General features: G+C 40.6%; 1 protein-coding gene across 1 annotated transcript; it reads left to right on the top strand.

Annotated features, from left to right (window-relative positions):
• Nucleotides 1-2,159: 2,159 nt before the first annotated feature.
• On the top strand, nucleotides 2,160-25,396 carry STMND1 (stathmin domain containing 1). Its single transcript, XM_028512540.2, has 5 exons — nucleotides 2,160-2,367; nucleotides 9,810-9,990; nucleotides 13,691-13,842; nucleotides 22,691-22,822; nucleotides 23,440-25,396. The coding sequence occupies exons 1-5, from the start codon at nucleotides 2,287-2,289 to the stop codon at nucleotides 23,722-23,724; spliced, it is 831 nt and encodes a 276-aa protein (XP_028368341.1). The 5' UTR covers nucleotides 2,160-2,286; the 3' UTR covers nucleotides 23,725-25,396.
• The last annotated feature ends 374 nt before the right edge of the window (nucleotides 25,397-25,770 follow it).

The following is a 25,770-nucleotide window of genomic DNA, read 5'->3' as shown; positions in this document are numbered from 1 at the left end:
GTGGAAACAGGTTATCCCACACCACAGCATGCTAGTTAAGGATCCCGAGCACAGAGCCTTGGTGTAGTGCCCCAGCTCCTGTGTGGAGGGAGACGTGGACATGATGCTCATCCCGTGGGGAGCGCTGGAGTGACTGAAGCCACGTCACTGCAGAGAGAGGTCTGTGGGGGAGAAGAGTGAGCAGAGCAGTCAGCCCTTGGCATTCTGCAATGTAAGGGAAAAGGCAGTGGGTCGATATTTAATAACCAGTTTGGGAGTGGGGGAATGGTGGGAGAAGCCCTGATTTGTAGTATTTATTGATTTTCATGGTGCACATACTCCCACCTTGGGTGATTTCAAACTAGCCATGTGGTGTCACTGAACATGGACTTGGAGAGAGATACAGAGCAGCGCACCATGATATGACGGTTCCACTCTACAGATACAACAGACGTAAACAAACTAAAAAATATGATATAGTAAGCTGTAATAAAATATTTAGAAACTAATGAGTTGTATTTGGTGCCTTTGTTTTTAATAGAACTCAGGTAATTTTAAGTTTATATAATCTAAATTTTAATAATGGTTGTGTTTAATGACCAGGTCCAAATATTCCACTCAATCAGCATTCATGAGGCAGCATAAGCAGGTGCTAGCCCATCCCTGGAAAAAGGCATTTCCATGACTTTGGACTCTAGTCAGAGGGTGCTTCCAAAGGTACCTGTACAATACAGTTGGGTACCACCCCATTTATTCACAGGGATGCCCAGCAAACCTCTGTTCACAGATTGCCTTAAAAGGTGGGGGAGGTTATCTGCAGTACCTTACTCATATAGTTCATCTTACAAACTTTCATTAAACCATCTCAACAACATTTTATAGGTGTCTTCTGCGTTGGATTATTCTAGTTGAAAATTTTCCAGTTTCCAGTTGGAACATTTCATGTGACTTAATATACCTTGAGTTAAGTTTTCAGAAATACTCTCCAAACACCACTGAGCTTTGTTTCAACTCTTCAGTCACAAAATTTTAATGCTCGCTGTTCAATAATTATAATGCTTTGACTTTGATCTTTCCTCTTGAATTTCATCTTTCTTCTTTTTCCATTTTAGTAAAGAACAATTGGCACACAACATCATCTGAGCAATAAGGAGAGTGAAAATGATTTTAAATACTACAAAGTCAATAATCCACTTCTTATAATAGAGCTGACCATTAATTGCCCTGGAATGATCCAACAGTGTCACATTTCCCAGAATTCTTACGAGTACTTTTCTGGGTGGACACCTGGAGGGACTGAGTCAGGCCACCTGGTTCTTCTTCCCAAATTCCTCAGTAACCGGCCCGCCCCCGCCCCCGCCTCCGCATCTAAGTCACTCAGTCTCTCTGAGCCCAAGTTTGCAGCCTGTAAAATAAGCGGTTGCTCCACGATCTGTATATTCTCTTTTAGCCCCCTTTTTGTTCTAATTTTCGAAAGTAAAAATTAATTGAAAATAGAATAAAGAGAAAAAATGTTGCTCATTTGAGCAGTCTGCCTGGCCTGCCTTTTTTGAAGGAGTACACCGTTTTAATTTAATTCTCTTAAAGAAATAGGCATATCCATGCTCTTTCCTAACGGCTCATAAATACACCTTCCATAAAAATGATTTGCATGACCCGTTTCTCGGCTGCTGCGATGTTTATGATCCTAAATATCTGGATTTCTGGTTGTGTGACCCTCCTCTCCCGTGGCCATCCTGATACCGCCGTCCGGTGCTGTCCAGGGCGCCTTCACTTCCCGCCAGTCCTCAAGAGCTGCTTCCGCCCACCTGACTCCTAACTTGCCTTTTCATAATCAGTCCCCACGGAGTCCGAAGCACAAAAGCCAAGAAATGGAGTGCGTGGCCCAGGCACTGGAGGTGGGGGGAATGTCACTGTGCCTCAGAAAGGAGGAAAGAAGTCCATGCAGGATGCTTACGACTACGGTACTTTCACACGGCCAGCAGCGGGCCTTCCCCTCACTTGGCTTTGGAGAGGGCTGTAATCCGCATCCCAATTGTGAATTAGACGCCTCCGATCTTCTGGTTCTCGGTTACAAAAGTCCCAGGGTCTGGTGATTCGGTTTATTGTGGCAACAGTTCCCGGCAACTGCCCAGGTGTCAGTGCCTCCTGCCGAGCCTTTCCTTGCTGGAGGCGGGAGAGGCGCTGGGGCGCAGGTGCAGGTCGCAGGGGCCCTGGGGTTCAGTCAGGGCCGCGGCTGTGAGAGCGCGCGAGGGGCGCACGGCAGAGCCGGGTCAGAGGAGGAGCGCGCAGCCCGCTGCGAGCAGGATGGGCTGTGGACCTTCCCAGCCTGCTGAGGAACAGAGATTCGTCCCCACGCCCAGGAGGGGCTGGGAAGAGGGATTCAAGGTAAAACAGACAAAACAAGTATAAAAACCTTTGCCATGAGTGGGGGAGGCTGGAGTGGGTCTGAGCAGGGTGAGTGGGGCTCACAGTGGATGGCTTGTATGTAGGGGGCGCGGCTTGGAACCAACTTTATCCAACAGCAGTGTTTGACTGCTGTTTTATCCAGGATCCTTGCTGCTACAGGACCAGCTCTGAGAGTCTTTTGTTTCAATAGCTAGCAAAAGTGATGTCACCCCAGGGCAGAGGCAGAGGCAGGAATAACGGGAGGGGTGGTGCGTTGTGTACAGAGCTGGGGTTGAAGATGATTCTCAGGGACAGGTGAGAGCATCTGGGACCTGCCACGTATTATTGGCTTCCAGACAGTGGGCCCTTTGGCAATTACTTAGAGCTGGAAGAGAGCTCCCTTGCCTCTTGAGGGACCTGAGGCCCAGAGAAGTAGACAACTTGCCCAAGGCTGCACAGCTGGTTTGGGGTGCAGAGCTGGAGAAAGAGTCTAATCTTCAAAAGTCATTCCAATACTCTTTCCACTCTCCCTCAAGGTAGCTTCTTCCTTAATTCTTCTGGAGACCTGCAGGGGAATTTTTTCCAGGGTGGGGAATGGAGGGACAGTTTGGTCCAAGCAGAAATGAGGTCCACGATTTCTCCCCATCCTCACCACGTCCAAGATTCCACAAACAGAACTAGGAACCCACAAGAGTCTCCTGGAGAGGGGTTCCCCAAAGTTAATGTTACCATAAAATTTATCATCAAAAGCAGGATGCTTTTAAGAATGAAAGAGAACACTGATAATAGATTGAGATGGTCTGACTTAAGCCCATCCTGTCACCTTTCCTAAAGGGCATTTTTGGAACTACAGTTTAAAGGGCACACACCTATCCACAGGTGATGTGCAAGACACTCTCCAGTATCAGTTACAACACCTACTCTGTATTAGGCACATCTGCTTGGCTCGTGGAATGAAAAAACAAATCAGAGTCTAGTAAAGGCAGAGACTCAAGCTTAGCACCTGCTGCCCTGGGGAAGTTCAGCAGAAAACACCTGCTTTCCACGCCAGCTGCCACTGCCGGCTTGTAGGGCCCAGCGACCTCCTTCTGGGTCTGTCTGCCTCTCCTGTCATCATTCTAACCAGTCTGCCTCCCATACTGCTGCCTACCTTCCTAAAAAAAAGTTTCTGAAGTGGGCAAAACCCTTGACATTTGGTCCTACCGATCTCTCTAATACCATCCTCTTCTCTCCGGTCCCTATCACTCATGGACTTTCCCATCAGCCGGCCAAGAACTTGCAATGCTATGCCCTGCCTGGTGTGGCTCCGTTGGTTGGGGCGTCAGCCCATAACTGAAAGGCTGTGATTCCATTCCCAGCGAGGTCACATGCCAGGTTGCCGATTTGGTTCCTGTCTGCGCAGTTTTGTCTTTGGTTTGGGAGTAACCATCCAGGAGGCAACCAATCAATGCTACTCTCTCACATCAATGTTTCTCCTTTCTTCTCTCTCCAAAAGCAACGGAAAACAAAATGTCCTCCCGAGCGCCTCCCATTCCTTAGTGCCTGCCTCTCTCCTAGTACATAACCAGACTAAAGACAGTCAGCAAGGAGAAATTCAGTATTAAAATAACCTGAAAATAGATTCAAAATCAACTCATGCATATATCTCTCTTTCCCCACCCCAAGCACTTGACTTTGGAAATCAGATCTGGGAAAGGTATAATTACTAGTTAAACACTTGCTATCAGAACAGTACTGCTTCCGCTACCTTCATAAATTCCTGGGGCTGTGAGTTCAGTAGTTCAGCAGTGTCTTTAAAATCAGATGAACATGTTTGCTTGCATGAAATATTTATGTTCCTTGGTGGCACAATTGTAAAATATTCTGAATCAAACTTCTTGAGATCTGCCTGTAGACTTTTTCTTCACCTTACCTTAGTCTAAAGTGGTGAGAAATCACTGCAATAAAATGCATAATAAGAAATGATGGGAAACTTTTCTTCTTTGGGGAAATCTCTTTCTATGTGATTAATTCAAAGTTTCTGCTTGTTATAAAAAGGGACAGGCTATACTGGAATAGACTCCAGGGATCCTTCATACTCTCCCCTAATATTTGATGAGAAAATTCTTGTCTATTGTCAATTAATGGGACTAAATACTTTCTAAAGTCCAATTTTTAGAAGGACAGATATAAAGTCCAATTTTTAGAAGGACGTATTTCTGACTTTTTTGGAGAGTTGCCATTTATTATGTCATTCATTAGAGTAAACTAGAAAAAAATAAATTTTGAAGAACAAATTCTTCCTCTGTGTGTGTGGACAAATATATTTATAAACTGTATCTGCCAATAATGCAATTTAAGAAGGTTTATGCTCCAGGGAGCCTTGACAAATGACGCCCTCCAAGCTGTTTGGAAAATTTGTTTCCCAAAAGCTTCAGAAAACATATGACACCTGCGGACAATCAGACCAAACAAAACCCAGCCCTGTCTACAGTTAAGTCAGTACCTTTTTGGAATGTTGATTGTTCTTCTGCATAGCTCTCAGCTTGGCATTCTCAGTTTTTCAATGTTGTGTAAAACTGATCAAATTTTTTCACCAAGACAATGAAGTACAAAATAAAATTGATACAAAATGTAGAAAGTCATTGAGTCTGTTCTTCTGCTACAACTTCATCTCAAGGAAAAAGATAAAACTTCTCACCCCCCTTCCTGTGCCTCCCCCAGTCCCACTGCAGAGAGACTCATTGGTGTGGAAATAGAAACGCAGCATGCACAGGAAGAACAAGAAAACTATTTTAGACATATGGCTGAGAGGCAGAGGTCTATTTAATTTGTAAATATCTCTAGTCTTTGAAATATACCTACTCTCAAATCTAGATTATGAAATTGGGTTAAGATTTCCAAAATGTGTTGCACATAGATAAGATATTTAAAAGACATTCTCAGTTTTCAAAAGAGAAAAATCTTGAGCCCTGGCTGGCGTAGCTCAGTGGATTGAGCGCAGGCTGGGAACCAAAGTGTCCCAGGTTCGATTCCCAGCCAGGGTACATTCCTGGGTTGCAGGCCATAACCCCCAGCAACCGCACATTGATGTTTCTCTCTCTCTCTCTCTCTCTCTCTCTCTCTCTCTCTCTCTCTCTCCCTCCCTTCCTTCCCTCCCTAAAAATAAATAAATAAATAAAATCTTAAAAAAAAGAGAGAGAAAAATCTTAAATTTCTGCTGTGGCTACTGCAGGCTGGTATATATTATTTTATGCTGAAAGATTGTGTTTCATCTGCTACAGTCCAAGTTTTGGCCACTCTCGGAGCTTGAAGGCAGATTGTATACAAATAAGTGTAAGTGGGGAAAACTTCTTGCTAAAGCTTGGATTAGTCACTTCCATGAAATAATTAGGAGGTCCATCATTCAGGATCGTCGCATTTAAATCTCTTCCAATCAGAGTATGTTTGTGAAAAGATACCTTTTAGACTGAAAATATTTCGATTTGCTCTCAGTCCAATGTGGGCATTTTGTTTATTGTTGTTGTTGTTAAGTCAGTTAAATTTTTCAAGTTCTCCAGTGGGAAATGTGAGAGGGCAAAATTAATCCCTGTGTGTTATTTAGTGCTTCACTAATTCAATACAAGAGAGATCTGCAAAACAATATGAACTTGTGAAAATGTCTGTCTTACTATCACTGCAGACACTGGGTTTTGATAGTCCATCTGGGAAGAGGGGAAAGAATGCCCACGACGCTCTTCACCTTCAGCAGTAACTGAGAACCCCAGAAAGATTAGCAGTAGGTAGGCTCTCCTTTTCCCTCGTCATGAGTAACAACAATGAAGCAGAACTGATATACACAGGGTGGGGCAACATCAGGCTCACAGTCGTTCATATGGAAAATAATACAATAATAAATAAGAATACAAGAATACACTGTTTTGCATGTTCACAACTGTAAACCTACTTTTGCCCCACCCTGTATGTATGTTATACATGACAAAGGAAAAGGAGACCCTGTCTGATGTAATAATAGTCATTATATAACAATATAATAAGATATCACATGTTATTTGTAAAGACTTTTCCCAGTGGGCTTATTCTACAGGGACTGGAAGGCAGTAACGGTGTCTGTGAAGAAAGACAGATGACGAGAGGAGGAGAAAGGCACATAGGGGCTCTCAGGCTTTCAATTCTTATTTCTGATCTGTGGAGTTTTTGTCTGCTTACTTTGTTTGTTCAGTCGGTTGATTTTTTTCCTAGTTTCCCATGTAGTCCTGAGCCACAGAACTAATTAATCCTCAGCACAATAAACTTGCTGCCGGTTTAGCTGGAGTGATCGTGTTACATAAGCTCGGTGATAAGGAGCTGTGTGCGGTCAGAACTTGGGAGAGTCCCTTCCCTGCACTCAGAGAACCTGAGCCGGGTGGAGCCATGCCTAGCTATTTCGATTTCTCCTTAGCCTCTGAGGGACTTCACCTGTGGGAGTGCATCTAGAAAGTGGTCAAATAGCCTTAGGTTTTACGAAATTTGTCTGATTTTTATTGTAAAAATATCAAGCATTTCATACTAGTGTCCTATGTTTTATTGTTTTCCTGGTTTATAAAGGGATGTTTTCTCTTTAGTTCTAGAGTCCTAATTCAGAGCCAGAAGGGACCCTGTCCTTCAAACTAAAGTTCTCTGAGCTCTATTATCTACCTTTCTAATATTTCTGAGCCCACCGGTTTTCCTCATTTTTATTGACGCTGTCCTAGCTGGTGTTTAATCAATTCTGACCTGGACAATAACCCGACAATTGTAACTGGCCGCCCTGCTTTGTTCTTCCTTGAATTCTTGCCATTGCACTATCTCAAGAGCGAGCTTTCTAAAAAACACAACTGATGGTTTATTTTACTTCCATGTATGACAGTCCTACAAAGGATTACTGTTGCATTCAAAATAAAATCAAACTCTTTTACTTGTCACAAAAGACTTCCCTTTCCCACCTCAGCACCTGCCACTTTCTATTTCAGTCTATTTCTGCTACGATGGCGTAATTCAGGTTTAATTCAAGTTCATGGACACACAATATTGTTTCATGTTTGTGTGTGCTTTTCCTTCTAAAATGACCTTTCCTCTTTGCTCGTTGGAAATTCATTCATTAGGACCCAATTCAGGTATTCCCTTCTTTAAGACCCTTGCTACTCCCCCAAAGATACAAACTTGTGCCGGTGTATCAGGGCTGTGCTGCCAAGTGCAGGAGTTGGGGGGTGGAATCCTGACGCCCCTCAAAGACTCAGGGGAGAAGAGCATCTTTTGGGTGAGAAACTCAAAGTCATAGACATAAATAAGAATAGCCAGAAGACAATATTCTGCAGAAGATGCTCATGTTCTTAATCTCTTCTGAGAATACTGAAGAGGCTTCCTCTGGTATGTGTCTTACATAAGAGAAGAGGTTGGCTGGTAACATCTAGAAGCTCCTAATGAATGAGGAGTAGGAAAGTTGCAAACCAAGCAATGAAAGAAGAGCCAACACTGGGCGAGAGGGGATGTGGCATCAGAGGAGATGTGAGAAAAGTTTTCCTGAACATATTTAGTACTTAATACATATTTCTAAAAATAAATGTCAGTTCTATCAATTGAATTAATTTAGCTTTTTCTTACTTTTCTACTTTTGCTATAGAACTATTGAACATTAACACCAACCAGCATTTTTAAGTCAGTGGTTTACTAAATCACACACAGCCCCTTTCACACCGTACTTTGACCTATTAACAAGCAGTGGAGTTGTGATATGAGGAAACAGACATCCTTAAAAGGAGAAGGTGGCACTGCAAGTCAGTGTAGGATTTACGGAGGGCCCTCTGGACACATGTGTTGATATAAAAACATGCATGTCCTTTGATTTGACAGGTCCATGTCTAGGAATTCTTCCTTGTGGGATGAGTGGGTGAACTCAGGCTGGTGCGTATGCGCAGACACTACACCAGCACTGTTTGTTACACTGAAAAGTTGAAACAACCTGGTGGCCTTCAGTAGGATCTGGTTCACTGAAATGTGACATGATTACATAATGTGCTACAATGCAAACAGACAATGCTTTCCACCATTCAATATTACTAATCACTTTTAGGCCTCTGTATTACTTTTTTAATCAGCAAAAACAATGAAGCTAGTTCCATTAAAATTTTTTTTAACCATGCCAGGTGGCTTGCTTAATTGGAATATCCCATAAAGATTCCCCATCAGGGCACATACCTAGGTTTAGGTTTGTACCAAAGGCAAACTGATTGATGTTTCTCTTTCACATCAGTGTTTGCTTTCCTCTCTCTAAAATCAATAAACAAATCCTCTCATGGGGACTAAATTTTAAAAAATTTTTAACAGCAGTATCTTTATTTTTTACACTTGATGATTATAAACTTGTTAATTTTTGTATCTTTCAGAATGCTCAGCAAACAGCTTGTACCTGATTCATATCTGATATCACAGTCGACCCTTGAGCAACACAGGGGTTAGGGGAACCAACACCTCTTGCAGTCGAAAATCTGTGTATAACTTTTAATTCCCCCCAAAATTATTCGTTGTCCCTTGGTATCCATGAAGGATTGGTTCCCGGACAACAATCCCTACCACCACCACCATCCCCCCCCCACACACACCACAGATACTAAAATCTGAGGATATTCAAGTCCCTTATGTGAAATGGGGCCGAACAATGCATAGAACCAGCCCTCCAAATCTGCACATTCCCAACCGCAAATTAAAAAAACTGTTTTTGATCCATGTTTGGTTGAATCCACAAATGCAAAACCCATGGGTACAGACAGGGCTGACTGTATTTATTGAAAAAATTATGTGTGTAAATAGATCCATGCAGTTCAAACCCCTGTTGTTCAAGGGTCAACTGTGTATTAGTTTTCCATTGCTACTCTAACAAATTAACATAAATTTATGGCTTAAAACAACATAATTGTATTCTCACAGTATTGGAGGTCAGAAGTACAGAATCAATCTCACCGGGCTAAAAGTCCAGAGGTTAGCAGGGCTGATTTCTTTCAGAGGCTCTGTGGAGGGACATTTCCTTGACTTTCCAGCTTTTAGGGCTGCATTCCCTCCATTCTTTGGCCAGTGGCCCTTCTCCATCTTCATCGCCAGGACTGTGGCATCTTGTAAAGTGTCCTCTGCTTCCTTTGTCATATTACCTCCTCCTCCGTAGTGAAATTGCCCTTTGCCTCCCTCCCTTAAGGACCCTGTGATTACATTTAGGCTCCACCTGGACAGTCCAGGCTAATCTTACCATCCGAAGGTCTTTAATTTAATCACACCTGTGAAGTCCTTTCTGCCAAGTAAGGTAGCATCTGCAGGCCACTGGGTACTATTCCGCCTGCCACAGATACTAGCTAGCTAAACTTCCACAAAGCCAATCTTGTGACATTGTCTTCATTTTCTGAGAAACCATTTTCTAAGAATCTTGACTCTCCAAAACGATTCCCTTTTCGCAGGCAGATGTGGGTGTGATTCATTCCGGGGAGAACCGAAGACCCCAGCCAGAGGCTGTGCTGTGCAAAGACTCTGTGGACAGCCCCGAAAACCGGGAAAAACAGGTCCAGTTGGAAAGCTTACCCGGAACCATTCCAGAAAGTTCCCCATCTCCTAGTGGAAGAAACAGAAGAATAAATTTAGGTAAAAGCCCCGACTCGTGTTAATCTCCATAAAATACGTTTTCTCCAAATATGTTTCATAATATGTGTTTGGTGGCCCCTTTACCGCAGCTTTGTGGGCCAGGGAATGCTCTAAATGTCAAGGTCCCTTCTCTAAGACATTAGAATTTAGCCTTAGGCCTTCATTGTGTGAGTAAATAATGCTAACCATTACTCTCCTGCTCATGCAGTAATTAAACCATCTCCCCCCCCCCCTTAACTAAGCCTCATTGATGGTTGGTAATAGGCCTTAAGAATAGAAGTTACATGGGCTTTGGTTAAATTCCTTTACATTCCCACTATGTTAACATTTTTCCAAGGGGAATTTCTATGTTTGAAAAAATAAAACAAAACCAGCATCAAACTGTTTCCCTTGTTTCTTCCCATCCAAAGTACCAGTAAATGTACAATGAAAGAATCTTTCAAGAGCATAAAGGTAATTATGACCTAGTGTGCCCCTTGAAACTATGTGCTTCTAAATATTTTTCTTATGGCATGTTTTTGCTTCTTTTACCCCCTTTGGGTTGATATAAAAGCTCTTATTTATATTTTATCAGCCTTTGAAACCAATCGAACTTACCAGACCTCAAGGAAAATTACTGTCTTTTATTGGGGCAAAGGCTTTCATTTAATTCTTCATCACTGTAGATTCTTCCCTAGGTACAAGTTAGGATTAGAAAATATATAGGTTATAAATGAGATTTTTTTCTTGGACTCTCGTGCAACTCAGGTTGTCACAAATTTCATATTAACCCTTGACTTGTGCTTCCGGCTGGTGCAGATGTGGTCTCTGAGAATGAGGCAGGAGAAGGGATGCAGCACCAAGCAGCCTCTCCGTCTGTGTGTGTGTTGAATTTTTTCTCTCTGCAAATTTTGTTGATGGGAATGCCTCCCACAGTGCAGCATGAATGCTCGCTATCTATGATGTTAACAAACTACAGATTGCCAGGTGGACAGGGACCTGGGTGTGCCTTGGGACAGTCAGCCCCGTCAGCCCTACACTGTTGAAAGCAGGATGGGGAGGACCACGAGGGCAGCAGTGGGGGGTGGTGAGGGCAGTGCTACAAGAGACCAGCTTGGGGAGGGAGTGAGCTACCAAAGCAGATGTTTCCAAAACGAAGGGTAAATTAGTTTTAAGAAAGCTCTTATCACAGAATGAAAAAGAAGTAGTGTCCTGAGCTTTATATTTTTCTCTACCCAATTTCACCTCTGCTTGCTGCAGAGTATATTTGTTAAAAAATTCAAATTTCACATTCCTATTTCCCAAATATTTCCTTTTGGAAGAAAAACTTCTTATTTTGAATAATTTTAGATTGAATAAAAGTGGCAAACAGAAACACAGAATGCCTATATTCTTTTACCCAGGTTCCCCAAATGTTGACATTGTACCACAGTTGCACTTTCATAGTCTTCCCCCTCTCTCTATCCCTCCCTCCCTCTCTCCCTCTCTCCATACAAGTATATTTTCTCTGAGAGTAAGTTACAGACATAATGATAGTTTCCTCCTAAATAAGCCAGCATGTATTCCATAGAAACAAGGACATGCTTTGCAAAATCCCAGGATAAGGATCTGAGTCAGGAAATCGCCACTGGTGCAGTACTATCATCTCATCCGAAGACCACAGTCAGATGTTGTCAATTGTCTCACAAATGCCTTTTATAAATAAATTTCTGGTTCAAGAGCTAATTCGGGATCACATGTTTAATTTAGCTGTCATGTGGCCGTAGTCTCCTCTGATCTGGAGCATTCCCTTGCCTTTTCTTTGTATTTCATAACCTTGATATATTTGGAGATACAGACCATTTATTTTGTAGAATGTGCTCAGTTTGGGTTTGTCTTACATTTCTCATGATTAAGTCCAGATGATGCATTTTTAGCAAGAATACCAAAAATTATATTGTATCCCTGTCTAAGCACATCACAGCCGGGGGTATATGATATCTACATTTGACTTTTACTGTGAGGTTTAGTTTTGGCCTTGCAAAGTTTTCAATGTAGTAAAATTTATCAGTTGTTTTTCTTTTATCAAATCTGGATTTTGAGCCAGGTAGAAAGCCCTTCTTTACACCATGGTTAAAGACAAATTCACCCACGTTTTCTTGGAAGACATCACTTTCCATACTTATGCTTGTGAAGAACTTCTAAAGGCAGGAGAAAATGCTAATGGAAACATTTCACTGCATACAAAATGAAACTACATGTTCAATGTGATGGTACATTTATAAAAATAAACTTTTATATATTAAAAATGATGATATCTGATAGTAAGAGAATGGACATTTTTACTATCTTTTTATTATTTTCAATATTTCCAAGTTTATGATATATTATGTTTATAATTAAACACAAGTACGATGTTATTTCTAAACATTTCTCCAATATGCTTCAATATCCCAGAAATTATGAGAATTAGTCAAAATGACTGATGTAGTCCAAAGATTTCTATATAGGTTAGCGACTGTAAATGTCAAGACAAATACTCCAGTAGATGGAGAAAAGAATGGATCAAAATGGTTAAAATAATTGTATTGCGTGACAGGTGTCCATAATGACATTTTTAATAGAAATGTCCTGAGAGAGAAGTGGACCGTGGCCAGTGGGAGCCATGTGCTCGGCGTCAGTGGGAAGAGTGCAGTGAGGTGGTGAAGAACTGGGCTGTTGAGGTCACACTTGGGTGCAAATCCTAGTTAATTTGCTCACTACCCTTGCCACCTTAAGCAAGTTAGTTAGCCTCTCTTGTATAAGGTTGTTTCTTTGTAAAATAGGGATAATAATACCTCTTTTACAGAGTTTATATTTGACTCCGATGTCACAAAATATATAAAGTGCTTAATACAGAGCTGCTTCAGAAATTTTCATGAAAAGACTCTATCCACTAGAAGGAATTTTGGTTACCCCACAGACTCCCTGATGATTACAGAATAGAAGAGAACTTGTTTCTGAAGACCTCCCTTTGCATTTTTATCTTACAATATGAAGTTTTTAAAATGGATGCTTCTTTGCTCATTTATATAACTGAGTGATTTGTAATGGGGGAGGTCTCTCAGGACAGTTTATAAAGGTTCCTCTATAAACTGTTTCAGTGCCATTTTTAGAATTACTAATAAAAATTTAGCTGATATCACTTGACTCCAATTCTGATTTAGTTCAAAAACTCTTTCCAAAAAGGTCTATTTTTACTTAACGTAGATTTAGCAGATGGTAAAATTATAAACTCAAGGTTGCAGAACTAGAAGTCTCTTGGCAACACCACACTGTTTATCCTTTGTATACAAAGCATAGTAACCAACTGCAACTCAGAAGAGTCACTGAAAGAATATCTCATTCTTAGCTGTGATTTAGCTTCATAATTAGTGCAGAGAACCCATGCAGTTGTACCCAAGTGTACAAGTGTTGTTACAACAAAAAAGTAGCACCTGGTAGCACGTGAAAGACTTTTTGTTATGTTAATATGGGGTCTGCTTAGTAAACAGTGTATTATGTTGATATGTATCCTCTGTTAGAACATTAAGAATTTGAATTTCAAAGGATTCAAAGGTTTATAATAGAAACAGGTATTTAGGTAAGAGTGTTGGGTGTAAGATTTAATTAAGAAGCAAGACTTAAATGGCATCCATTTAGCATTTGATTGACAATATCTTCAAGCTTAAATTTTGCTTTCTTGTTTTTTTCCCCTTGGAAGACTTAGCAAACAATGGATTAATCCATAAACCCCAACCTCCACAGAATCGAGAGCGACAAAAGTCATCAGACATCCTAGAGGAATTAATTGTTCAAGGAATAATACAAAGCCACAGCAAAGTATCTAGAAATGGAGAATCGTACAATATCATGGCAAGTAATTTTGTAATTAACATTAGCTTGTAGTTAAAAATAGATCTAATATAATTGATCACAAGTTATTTCTGGCATATGCATTTTAAAGTCACAATGCAGACAGCATTTATCTAAGCCAGTTTTTCTCCCATAAATTCTGTACCTCTCTGCACACCATCCATCTCTACAGACTCAGAATTGCCCTAATCATTAATGATTAATGAATCTAGCAAAACATATCTTGAGTTTTACCAAATTTGAGACATGATAAGCCCCATTGAATAACATGCCTCATTCTTTCATCAATTTTTGTTATGCATTGCCTATGTACTAGAAACTGTAAATATAAAAACTGAATTCTGACTTAACCAATAAGAAAATAGGCCTAAATGCCAAAGCTGAAACAGATATGCTTATATATTTATATACATACTATAAGGTTAAATATGAGGAAATAAATATAGAAATTGTTTCACACTTATCTTTCTTCATTGATTCATCTTGACTGATCTATCATTGCTTTTCCTTAGTGTGATCAATATATTTATTCTAATTTTAATGTATTGTGGCCAAAGTCTTGAGGTCTTAATATTTTGAATTACATTTTATTGATTATGCTATTAAAGTTGTTCCAGTTTTCCCTCTTTGCCTCCCTCCACTCAGCACCCCTAACTCCCTCATGTAATCCCCACACCATTTTATGTTCATGAGTTACATATATAAATTCTTTAGCTACTCCATTTCCTATACTGTACTTTATATCCCCATGGCTATTCTGTAACTACCTATTTGTACTTCTTAATCCCTTTACCTCTTCACGTTTTCCCCTATACCCCACTCCCATCTGGCAACCATCAAAATGCTCTCAGTATCCATGATTCTGTCTCTGTTCTTCTTGATTGCTTAGTCTCTTTTTTTAGATTCAATGGTTGATAGATTTGTATTTTTTGCCATTTTATTGTTCATAGTTTTGATCTTTTTCTTAAAAAGTTTCTTTAACATTTGACAAAATAAATAGTTTGATGATGATGAATTCCTTTAGTTTTTTCTTGTTTGGGAAACTCTTTATCTGCCCTTCAATTCTATATGATATCTGTGCTGGGTAGAACAATTTTGGTTGTAGGTCCCTGCTTTTCATGACTTCAAATATTCTTGCCAATCCCTTCTAGCCTGCAAAGTTTCTTTTGAGAACTCAGCTGACAGTCTTATGGGAACTCCCATGTAAGTAACTAACTGCTTTTCTCTTGCTCCTTTTAAGATTCTCTCTTTATCTTTAACCTTTGGCATTTTAATTATGATGTGTCTTGGAGTGGGCCTCTTTGCATCCACCTTATTTGGGACTCTCTGTGCTTCCTGGACTTGCATGTGTATATCCTTCACCAAATTAGGGAAGTTTTCTTTCATTATTTTTTCTAATACATTTTCAATTTCTCGTTCTTTCTATTCTCCTTTTGGCACCTGTATGATGTGAATGTTGAATCTCCTGAAGTTGTCCCAGAGACTCCCTACCTACTCTTGGGGTTTTTTTGGGGGGTGAGGGGGTTCTTTTTTCTTCTTGTTGTTCTGATTGGTTGTTTTTTGTTTCATTATGTTCTAAATTATTGATTTGATTTTCAGCTTCATCTCCTCTACTGTTTTTTTTCCCTATAAATTGTTCTTTATTTCAATTAGTGTATCCTTCATTTCTGACCAAGTCTTTTTTATGCTGCTGAGGTCCCCACTGAGTTCCTTGGGCATCCTTATAACCAGTGTTTGGAAACTCTGCATCTGATAGATTGCTTATCTCCACTTTGTTTAGCTGGTTTTTTTCTGGAGTTTTGATCTGTTCTTTCATTTGGGCCTGGTTTCTTTGTTTCTTCATTTTGACAGCCCTCCTGTGTTTATTTTTATATACTTAGTAGATCTACTATGACTCCCTGTCTTGGTAGCATGGCCTAATGTACTAGGTGTCCTGTAGGGTCCAGTGACACAGTCTCCCCTATCATCCAAACTGTGTACTTGAGGTGTATCCTTCATGAGTGCTAAGTACACCCTCCTCTTGTAGTTGAGCCTTGATTGCTGTTGACAGGTCAATGGGAGGGATTTACCCAGGCCAATCTGCTGCAATGATTGGCTATGACCACAGACCACCAACCTTTGCTCTCTGTGAAGGATCAGCTGTGTAGGGGTAGGGTGGTGGTGCTCCAACATGGTCTGTAGCTGCCCACTGGGTGCACAGGCCCTGGGGTTTCCCTGGTGTTACAGGCCACCTGTGTTTTGCCTGGAGCCATCCTACATGAGCTATAAACAATCTGAGATGGCTGCTACTTGTGCTTGGCTTGGTGATATCCAGGTGAAGCCAAGCTGTGAATCTAGGCTGGCTGCTACAAGTGGCTGGCCTGGTGCCACTTAGCTAGAGGCATGGGGACTAGGGGTTCACTGAGGCCTACTGTTACTTTTGTGATAAGATTTAGGAAGTTCTGAAGCATGAGCCAAGATCAGCCATTCATATGGAAAAGTCACGATTAACAATTGTAAGTTGGGTAGGACAAAGCCTCTGGGGATCTCCAAGACAGCGCAAACAGTGCTAGCCAAGTTAATGGAGTCTCAGATACAGCACCTGCCTGCCAGCTCTCTGGCTCTGTCAGGAGAGCACCCGGAAAAAGGACAATGGCCTCTGCCTGCCTTTCTGTCTGGGAGAAAGCTGTCTCCCAGCTCTTGCTTTGATGCCAGACACTTCAGTTCCTCCCTGCATGCTACTAGTGCCTTTCAAGCTGCTACCCTGATGCTGGAGTTCAGAGGGAGTGAGTCCGAGTAAGTCCATGAATGGGTTCTTTAAGGGAAACTGCTTGGGATTCCTGAAGTTTCCTCCACTGACTCAATCCCCTCTAGTATTTGCAGCTAGAAGTTATGGGGATTTATATTTCTGGCACTGGAACCCTGGACTGGGGTCCTGGTATGGGGATGGGACTCATCGCTCCTAAAACATCCTGAGTTTTGATCCATCACTCATGGGTACCGGATCAGCCCATTCTGCATCTCTACCATTCCTACCAGTCTGGATGGATGTGGTTTCTTTAATTCCATAGTTGTCAGACTTCTATTCAACTTGATTTCTGATGGCTCTGAGTGATGGTTGTTCTATAATTTAACCGTAATTTTGATGTGGTTGTTCAAGGAGGTGAACTATGTTTACCTACCTAGACTGAAAGCCTGGAGGTCTTAATTTTTTAATAAGTTCTGTGTAAATTCATGAAGAGGATAGCAAGTTTTGTTTTGCTTCCTTTTTTTTAAAGTCCACACACAGAGGCAGTACCTAAAGCATAAGCAGAAGGAAGAAGATAAAAGAGGAAATAACAAAGAAAAGAAACCCGAGGGGAAAGAAAAAAGAGACAGAAATGGTGGAAATAGAGATCAGAAATTATATCAATGTCTCCTGTATTATAGGGAAAACAGTCAACTCAGGATAAAAATATGCTTTATTTAAATCAAGTTTGCCACCTAGACCAAGTCACTTAGTGTTTGAATAAAGATAATTTCCTTTTCTGCTTAGGAAATGCTGAAAACTCATCAATAAAATCTAAAGTGGAATTTTCTTTGGAAGAAGGAAAATAAGTCCTGGAGAAAGTATTTGGGTGGGAAAAAAGGAGATTACTAAATCTTATGAATGATATTATCAGGCTACCAATAATAAGAAGATGTAGGGAAAGGAGTTGGTGAGAATGGACCATATAATGGAAAAAATAATGCCAACATAATGACAATTTACATTTGTACAGTGGTATGATACAAGGCATTTTGGAGTACCTTGTTTGAAAGTATTAAAAACTATGTGCCTTTAATGTGGACATAGACGGGAGAGATTTTTCTAGCTGTAGCTGAGTCTCTGGCATGTGGGGATGGTCAGAAAGAAAAAGGTTGTCAAAAGGAAAAGGCAGGAGAGCAATCTAGAGGAGGACAAATTTTGGAAACACTGAGTATCTAAGCAATGCCTTTTTAAGGGAAATGCTGTGGAACCTTGATGCTAATGCCAATGGGAATAACATTAAAACATTTTCCAGTGATTCAGCTACCAGGGATGAGTGAGTTCAGACTCTGGCCTTGCAAGGGCACCCACAAAGTTAATTAATATAAGCTGCATTATGAAAGAGATGTCTCTTTAAACAAAAGAATAAAAACTATGGGCACGATTTTCATAACATCATTAAATGCACCAAAGATGAAGACTGTTTTCGTCCTCTACAGAGAGAGGATGCTGTCAGGAGCATAGCTGGAGTGTTCTCCAAAGGATGTAAATGTGACAGAACTGCAGAAGCAGGCAGGAGTAACATAGTGCTTTTGTGTTTTGTGGAAGGTTTTTGTTTTGTCTTGTGTTTGCTTTGGAACTGGGCCAAGATACCCCAACATAAACCAGACTCGCAAGAGGCCTGAAGTACCACACAGCTGTGCCTTTTGTTGCCTAGTGCAGGAGTCCTTAACCTGGCTGCATGTTTGAATCACCCAGGAGCTTTCAGAACTCCCAGTGCCCAGGCTCCGCCTGGGCCCCGTGGCTGGGGCTGGGCCCCAGCTGTGGTAGTTTGAAAGCTCCCACATGATTCCCATGGACAGCCCAGATGGAGAACCACTGTCCTGAAGTTTCAGCAAACATGTCAATATATGAAGCCTTCATGTTCATCATAAAGCTTGGGAGCATTACAGTGAAATCCCCCATTTTATTGTGAAAGAGAATTCTAAAGTATTCCTGAAAATATAACATACTATCTGGTATAAGACTAAGATTATACTCAGGAACCATGTGGAAATGAAGGAGAGATGTAATTGCTCATTGTTGCAGGCAAAATTTCTTTCAATTCAGGTGTAGTTGAGCACTTAAGTGTGTCAGACACCAGGTGTCTTATACATTTTAAGAAAAGTTATAAGGACACTGTAAAAGGTGGGAATTAAACTTAAAATTCTGAAAGGGGAACCATATTAAGAATAGAAATATTATTAAAGAATACTTTGAACTACCTAAATTTAAAAATATTTTAGGAACAAAAATAGATAATAAAATAGGCTGAAAAACAAGCCAGAGTAAAGGGAAACAAAAAGAGGATGGGCAAAAGAGACGTTAATGTTTACAGTTACTACAGTGGACTAACTTCATTCAACCACACATGTAAACACTATTCCTTAATTACTTAAAAAAAAAACCTTGTAAATATTATGGGGAACCAAACAGAGTAATAGATGTGTGGATACATTTAAAACAAGACTCCTTAGGCAGTCCAATAGTATATTTAAATACAAGGGTGTTTTAGATATAAATCTGCCCCCCTTCTTAGCCAGGTTGTTACCTTTAATTCAGGTACATTTGGAGCGACATGTAATAAAGGCTGCTGAAAAGTAAGGGTTTTTCATTCATACTCTGACTCAGGGACGCCCGCATGAGCCAGTCTCTCTCTAGAAGTCCATGGCAGTATCTGAGCCCACCACAGGGCCCCCTTCCATCTTTTTCGCAATTCTGTAATGCCCTGCTTTCAGGCACATTCATACTAGTAGATGTTACGTTCTCTCAGAGAGAATATAATGGTATGGGAAAAATATAATATTAAGAAGCTAAATATCAGGCACCATGAATCAGTATATTTTAAAACATTCTAATGAGATGTCAGTGGCTGTACTAGAAATGTGAATTGGTTTTGTGCACACATGTAAATATGTGTAAGGACCGGGACAAATCTCTTGAGATAGATGTCATTGGCTATCATTTATTCACATAAGTATTAACCAAGGTAGGTGTTTGTATTCCTAACTTATTTTTCCCTGTCTCTTAGGGCGTCCTCAGTCTCCCTACATAAGGCTCTTTTGACTCCTCCTGTCTGCTCAAGGCTTATCCCCTCCCCTGCAACTTCTGTGTTTGGTGACCTTCTGTGCAGATGGGGAGTTTGTTCACATTACATTAAAGTCTCACATTATTTGTTGAACCTCATGGGGAGTCTGTTGTGGAGGAAGTTACTGGGTAAACACCAGTTAAAACTCAGACCAGCCTCCCCCAGGAGGTCTAACAGTGAGAGGGCAGGAATGCCAGATCTCCCTCTGTGCACCGGACTCCAGTAAGGGGGCTTAGCCAAGGTAGGTTCATCTGTAGGTCAATAGTTAATTAGGGAAGCTCTGAGGAATACACAGTGGATGCAAGAAGTAATATATATATATTACGATAAATATATATATTTATAAATTTATATATATTATATATAAATTTATATATTTATAAATATATATATAATATATTTATATATTTATAAATATATATATATAAAATATATATATATATTTATGTCTGGAAAAAAGACCCAAGTTTTATCACAGCATCTTAGGGTGTGGCAGTGTTCCCATGGTGTTCTTAAAATGATGGAACTAGTAACTTCAATAGGTTTTAAAATTGGGGTTTTCTTTAGTGTTTCTGTGGGTAGCACCTCTCTAAGTACAGTGTGATCCTTGTTATCATTTTAAAGTGCCAATAGTTGATAAATTCTGACTTCGTAATATCCAGTAGTAAAGAATACAGATATCTTTCCTCAAATCTTGCAATACTTTACTCAAGAAAGGATGTGGGTTGCACAGGTAGAATTAACTTCCAAAATGGGGAGGAAGTAGATGATTTTATAGGCATCATTTTGGGATAAAGCCACAAGAAAAGTCCACCCAAACAGGAAATTCTCTCAGAACTACCAATCTAATCATTTTAGTCAAGGTTCAGACTCCTATGTAAAGCCTGATTGAACCTTCTTTTGTAGGATCCTGGATTACCATTCCATCTTCTTTTAGTCCTCTAGGAGTAAACTCCCCTAAAAACCTGTTTTCATACTGATTTCACTGTACGTCTAGTTGAGGCTCCATAACAAATACATTCCTTTTTCAGGAGATGGCTTTTGTCAGTAAGAAGCCTACAAGCCAATTGTCATAAAAATAATACAATGATGGCGGAGGGGGAGTTTCTTTGACAAACACCCCAGTTGTTTATTTTTTAATGAACAACTCACTACATAAAACTGCCTCAAGGATGTAACTGAGCCAAAATTTCGACACATATTTTCCCTTTTAAAGGCTTTCTGAGAATCAGATCTTAAAGCTACAAGGAAGCTTAGCTGTCACCAGTCCCCTCACTCTTTTTACCTTTGAAGAAACTGAGTGCAAAGAGAAAAGGTGCCCTGTCTCGGGTCACATCATATTAGTGGTGGGCCAGGGGATAAAGCCCAGGCCCCTGCCCGTTGGCTCCTGTGATTCCAACTCTCTTTCCTCCGTTTAGTGACAAATGATACATATTGGTTATGATTCTATGTGCTGTCTTTGAAAAACATCACTGCTTTCACCAAATGCAAAGTAACTGTCATTTACTGAGTGGCTACCATCTACTCCCCTCTTTTTAAAAAAGAAAAACAATCCCTTGCAAAACTGTTATTAAACCAGTTTTAGAAAGGAGGAAGGCAAGTGTCACAGAATTGAATGGCTGAGTCAGCCTGCAAACCCAGGTCTTTCTGCGCACCATACGGGTCCCTCCTGTGCCATTTTCTCCTGTGCTTTATTGTCTCTTTTTGATTTATTTTCTTGGTACTTACAGTTTTGCAGTCTGGTGAGAGACAGTCTTTTAAATATTACAATGGATATCAATATCTCTTTTGTCTTTAAACATCTTTAGAGAAATTATCTAAAATAATATTCAATTTGTTTTATAATGAAGCCTTGGAGTTCATTAAGACCTTCCCCAGTTATAATAAATCTATGTATAGTGAGGTGGATAGATGTTCATATTAAATTAAGTGAAGAAAGCAAATTGCAGAACAGTGTCTCTGGTATCATCCCATTTATGTTTGATTAAACATTACAGATGTGCATTAAAGTGGTTCATGATCAGGGCCAGATGGCCAAACAGAGAATTAAGAGATTATTTGAGTATCATTTTAATTTTTCATAATTGATGTATATTACTTAAAAAATCTAATTTTAAAAATATGTGAAAATTTTCTTGATAAATCCTGTACAAGAATTTTGCCCTTTTTTGCAATTAGAAATTATAACCAGCCCTGGCTGGTGTGGCTCAGTGGATTGAGCACTGTCCTGGGAAACAAAGGGTCACCAGTTTGATTCCAAATCAAGCCACATGCCTGGGTTGCGGGCCAGGTCAGGTCTCCAGTAGGGGGCACATGGGAGGCAACCACATATTGATGTTACTCTCCCTCTCTTTCGCCCTCCCTTTCCCTCTGTCAAAAAATAAAATAAATAAAATCTTAAAAAAAAGAAATTATAACCAGAAAGTCATTATTACTGCTTTGAACTGTTTTAAATTTGTCAATCATATGAAATGAGATGGTTTTTCTGCTGTCATGTAAACATTTGTAAAGTAGCAACAGCAAAACCCAGCGCAGAGCTGCTGCTCAGGAGTGGTTAGTTCTCCCAGCACAGCACCACAACTACTGAACACTAACCTGGATTCCAAATGAGAGTCATTGCGGCTTGTAGCATATTATAAAGTCACCAGGCTTAACTTTTTACCTTGAATCACAAATTTATTGCTCATCTGCCACCTTTTTCTATCTTGTGTTTATTCTCAAGTGTTTTACCTTCTCCTGAGCCCTTGCCCTGTTTCAGGATATCCTCCCTCCCTCCCTTCCTCCTTCTTCCTTCCTTCCTTTTTTGAGCCTGTTTTATTTTTCTCAGCACCTAATAGGTTTTTTTCCTTTAGGTTTCAGTTCTGTTGTTACTAGTTTTCATGTTGTTTTTTTCTAAATCTGACACTGGAAAGTTCACAGTTCTAGGATTCACGTTTTACACCACATTTATTTTACCTTCTCTCCTCTGCCAATAAATGCATTTGTTTCTCCGTTTAAAAAGTGTCTTCCTCCAGGTGGACACGACTGAGAAGCCACTGAGAAAGCCACCAGCCAGGCTGGAAAAACTCAAGATCAAGAAGGAAGTAAAGGATTTCACAAGGAAGGACCTAGAGGAAAGGATGCAGGCAGCAGCAGAGCGCAGGAAGGTACCTGAGCTGGGGCAGGGGCAGGTCTACCTGCTGAGGTGAGCCTTTCCTATCAGCAGCCTTTAGACAAATTGCATGGATTTATTATTAATTATTTTCATGTTAAGTATGTTTCTTATACTGTATATTTATTTTTTAATGTGTTCTGTGAAGGAATAAGGCAATATCTTGAAGTTGGTTGAATTAGTTTCATCCATACAGCCTAAGAAAGCAATATCCAGTTCTCAGAATGAAGTGTGGAGTTTTCTTCATAGGAAGAAAAGAAAAACTGTATTGAGGCTAGAGGTGAGGGGAGGTGTGGGGGTGGAGGATAGGATCTGAGAGGAGGGTGTGCAGGCCATCAGTTCCTGCAGCATCTGCACTTGTGGTCCCCATCACTCTGACAGCCTTCATTTCCTTCTCTCTTCTGGGCTTTTCCAACTAAACTAGAAGGGCCATGAGGCTAGGGAGTGTATCTTTCCTCTTCAACAGTAATTCCTCAACTTAGCTTTGTTAAATCACTTAGCTTTGCTGAATCATGAAACTGAGAAGCCATAAATGTTAAATACAAGCAATGTTAATGAAGACTTGGAAAGCATTATTTGGACTCCTCTTCACTCTTTAATACTGCTTTTCAGATGAAAGAAGAAGAAATAAGAAAAAGGATACAGAGTGACCGATTTTTGTCCCCAGTCAATCTCTCAGATTCAGCTGAACCAGGTGGGGCTGAGGTTCCATTTGCCAAAGGACTTAACCATGTGGGTTCTGCCGTGTTTGAACCATCAGACCTCCAGGGAGGAAAGCTGTTGAAAAGGAAGAAGAGCAAAAGTGACACAACCTCAAATGACAGAAACTACGGTTATGAAGGTATTGGTGTCGTGGAGTCAGACATGTCCTACAACCAAGAAGATGACATATTCTAATGAGCCATTTTATGTGAATTCTTTGAAAAGGCATCCATTCTCCCCAGCCATGACATGCTTAGTATGTCTCATCTTTTTCTTGGACTGCTTGATCCCATGGACTGGAAGTTAGTTGAGTAAATTAAATGGGTAATACCTATGCTACCTAAAAAAAAAGAGAGATTCGACTTCCTTCAATATTAAAAGTTGACATTCTCTTTCATTGTGGCTTTAAATATTGTGAAGATATCTTTATGAGTACCTCCCAGTTTACATCAATGTATTTGTGCCAAATCAGACCTTGCTTTTTCACTCCTGCCCCTAGGCTGTGTCCATCCCCTCTGAATGCCCTTTAAGACAAATGTCATGGATCTTATCAACTGATGGTCATTGGTACAAATACAATGCCAACACAAATCCCTGTTTTAGGGTGCAGTGAAGAAGGAAACTTCATTCAGTTCAAAACAGTTCAACTGTGATACAACACAGCTGTGAAAACAGCATGGCTCTGAGGCAGCCCTGGGGGCAGGCCCGCCTTCAGTTAGACAGCTCTGCTCTGCTCTGTTCTAATGAGACATCTGCAGTGTTTCAGCTCAGGAGCCTCGGTCTCCAATCTTCAGTGGAAAGGGAAAGATGGCTCTCAGAGCCAGAAAGAAGCTGCCTTACATGGACTGAAGTCCCCACCCCTGTATCCCTGATTGGTCTATCCTCATGCAAATGAGGACTCCAAATCCTTGCAGTTTAATTGATCCAAACAGCACTGTCCTGATTCGTCAAAATAGAGCTGCTCTGGTTTGTTGGAGCTGTGCAGCTCGACTTGGATGAGGAAAGCCTCAGTTCTGTTGGTTGAAATAGGATTCCAGGAACTCCTTTATAAGGGCTGGCTCAGATGGCAGAAACACAGAAAACAGGCAGTTCAATGCAAAGGCAGGCTTCTCCCTGAAGTGCAGTTTGCATGAGAGGTCCCTGTACAGAAATGGCTGCTAGACTCTATTGTTTAAAATTTCAGCCCAGTTAGCCACCAGGATCCCTGCTTAGTAGGTATCTTTTTTCTCAGGGTCACAATCTATATTATGTATTTTAATTATCTGTGTGCATACTCTGGTTTCTCTTCAGATCATATAAATCTTTCACCTTTTTAAAATTATCTGTGTGCTTCATATGCTGTATATTTTTTAAAATTCTCTTTTGTTGTAAAGGAATAAAGCAGCATCTTGAAGTTGGTTGAATCCATGTAGCTTAAGGAAGAAATATGCAACCCTCAGAGCTAAGTACAGTATAGTTTCTTTCATATAATAAAGGAAAAACTTCATTTGTGTCTAGGGGGTAGGAGGAGGTCCTAGGTAGAAGGTAAAGAGTGAGGAGGCCCTAATGCCACTGCCTTACTTCTCTGAAGGCACTCTGGGCTAAAGAACTTGGGGCCCTCATCCTATTGGAATTATACTTTGGTTCTTCCTTCTCCCTTGTCCCCACATCCAATCAAGTATTAGTTCTATGAGTCTACATTCTAAAGATCTCCTGTACCTATCTTCATACTTTTTTCTAGTCACTACCTAGTTTAGACCACCCTGTCATCATTCAACTGGATTACTTCAATGATTTCCTTGACCTTTATACAACAGTCCTCTGTATAAAACCCTTTCTTGGTTCCTTTCATTGTCAAGATAAAGTCCAGGCTCCTTTTTGCAACTGGTAAAGATCTTGGTTTTCACAGTTCACCCAACTCACACTCATCACACTTCCCCTAGCCTCTGGGTATTTGCACATGCTATTCCCTCTTTCCCCTCTTCTCTACTCATTATTTTAGTTGACCAATGCCTTCCTTGTCCCCAGTGTTTTTGTTTATGTCTAATATTATGCCTCCATTCAGGCCACTTCCTCCTACCTGCCCCACCCAGTCAGAGTTGGGGCCTCTCTATGGTAGTTGCCTCTTAGCACCCTGGACTGCTCATCTTTGCACTTACCATCCTGTGTGGGATCTCCTGATACACTTTCATCTTCAGCACTAGTATTTCCAGTCTGTCAGGGCAGGAGATGAGTCTTTTGTTCATGGCTGCATTTTTTTGT

This window comes from Phyllostomus discolor, chromosome 5 (genome assembly GCF_004126475.2).
Source record: "Phyllostomus discolor isolate MPI-MPIP mPhyDis1 chromosome 5, mPhyDis1.pri.v3, whole genome shotgun sequence".
Taxonomy (NCBI): domain Eukaryota; kingdom Metazoa; phylum Chordata; class Mammalia; order Chiroptera; family Phyllostomidae; genus Phyllostomus; species Phyllostomus discolor.
Note: the sequence above shows the minus strand (reverse complement) of the source record. Positions and strands in the feature narration are given on the sequence as shown.

Coding starts and splice junctions, on each gene's coding strand:
- STMND1 (XM_028512540.2), top strand. CDS start 2,287: ATGGGCTGTGGACCTTCCCAGCCTGCTGAGGAACAGAGATTCGTCCCC. Junction 2,368..9,809: donor GCTGGGAAGAGGGATTCAAG/GTAAAACAGACA, acceptor CCCTTTTCGCAG/GCAGATGTGGGTGTGATTCA. Junction 13,843..22,690: donor GAGAATCGTACAATATCATG/GCAAGTAATTTT, acceptor GTCTTCCTCCAG/GTGGACACGACTGAGAAGCC.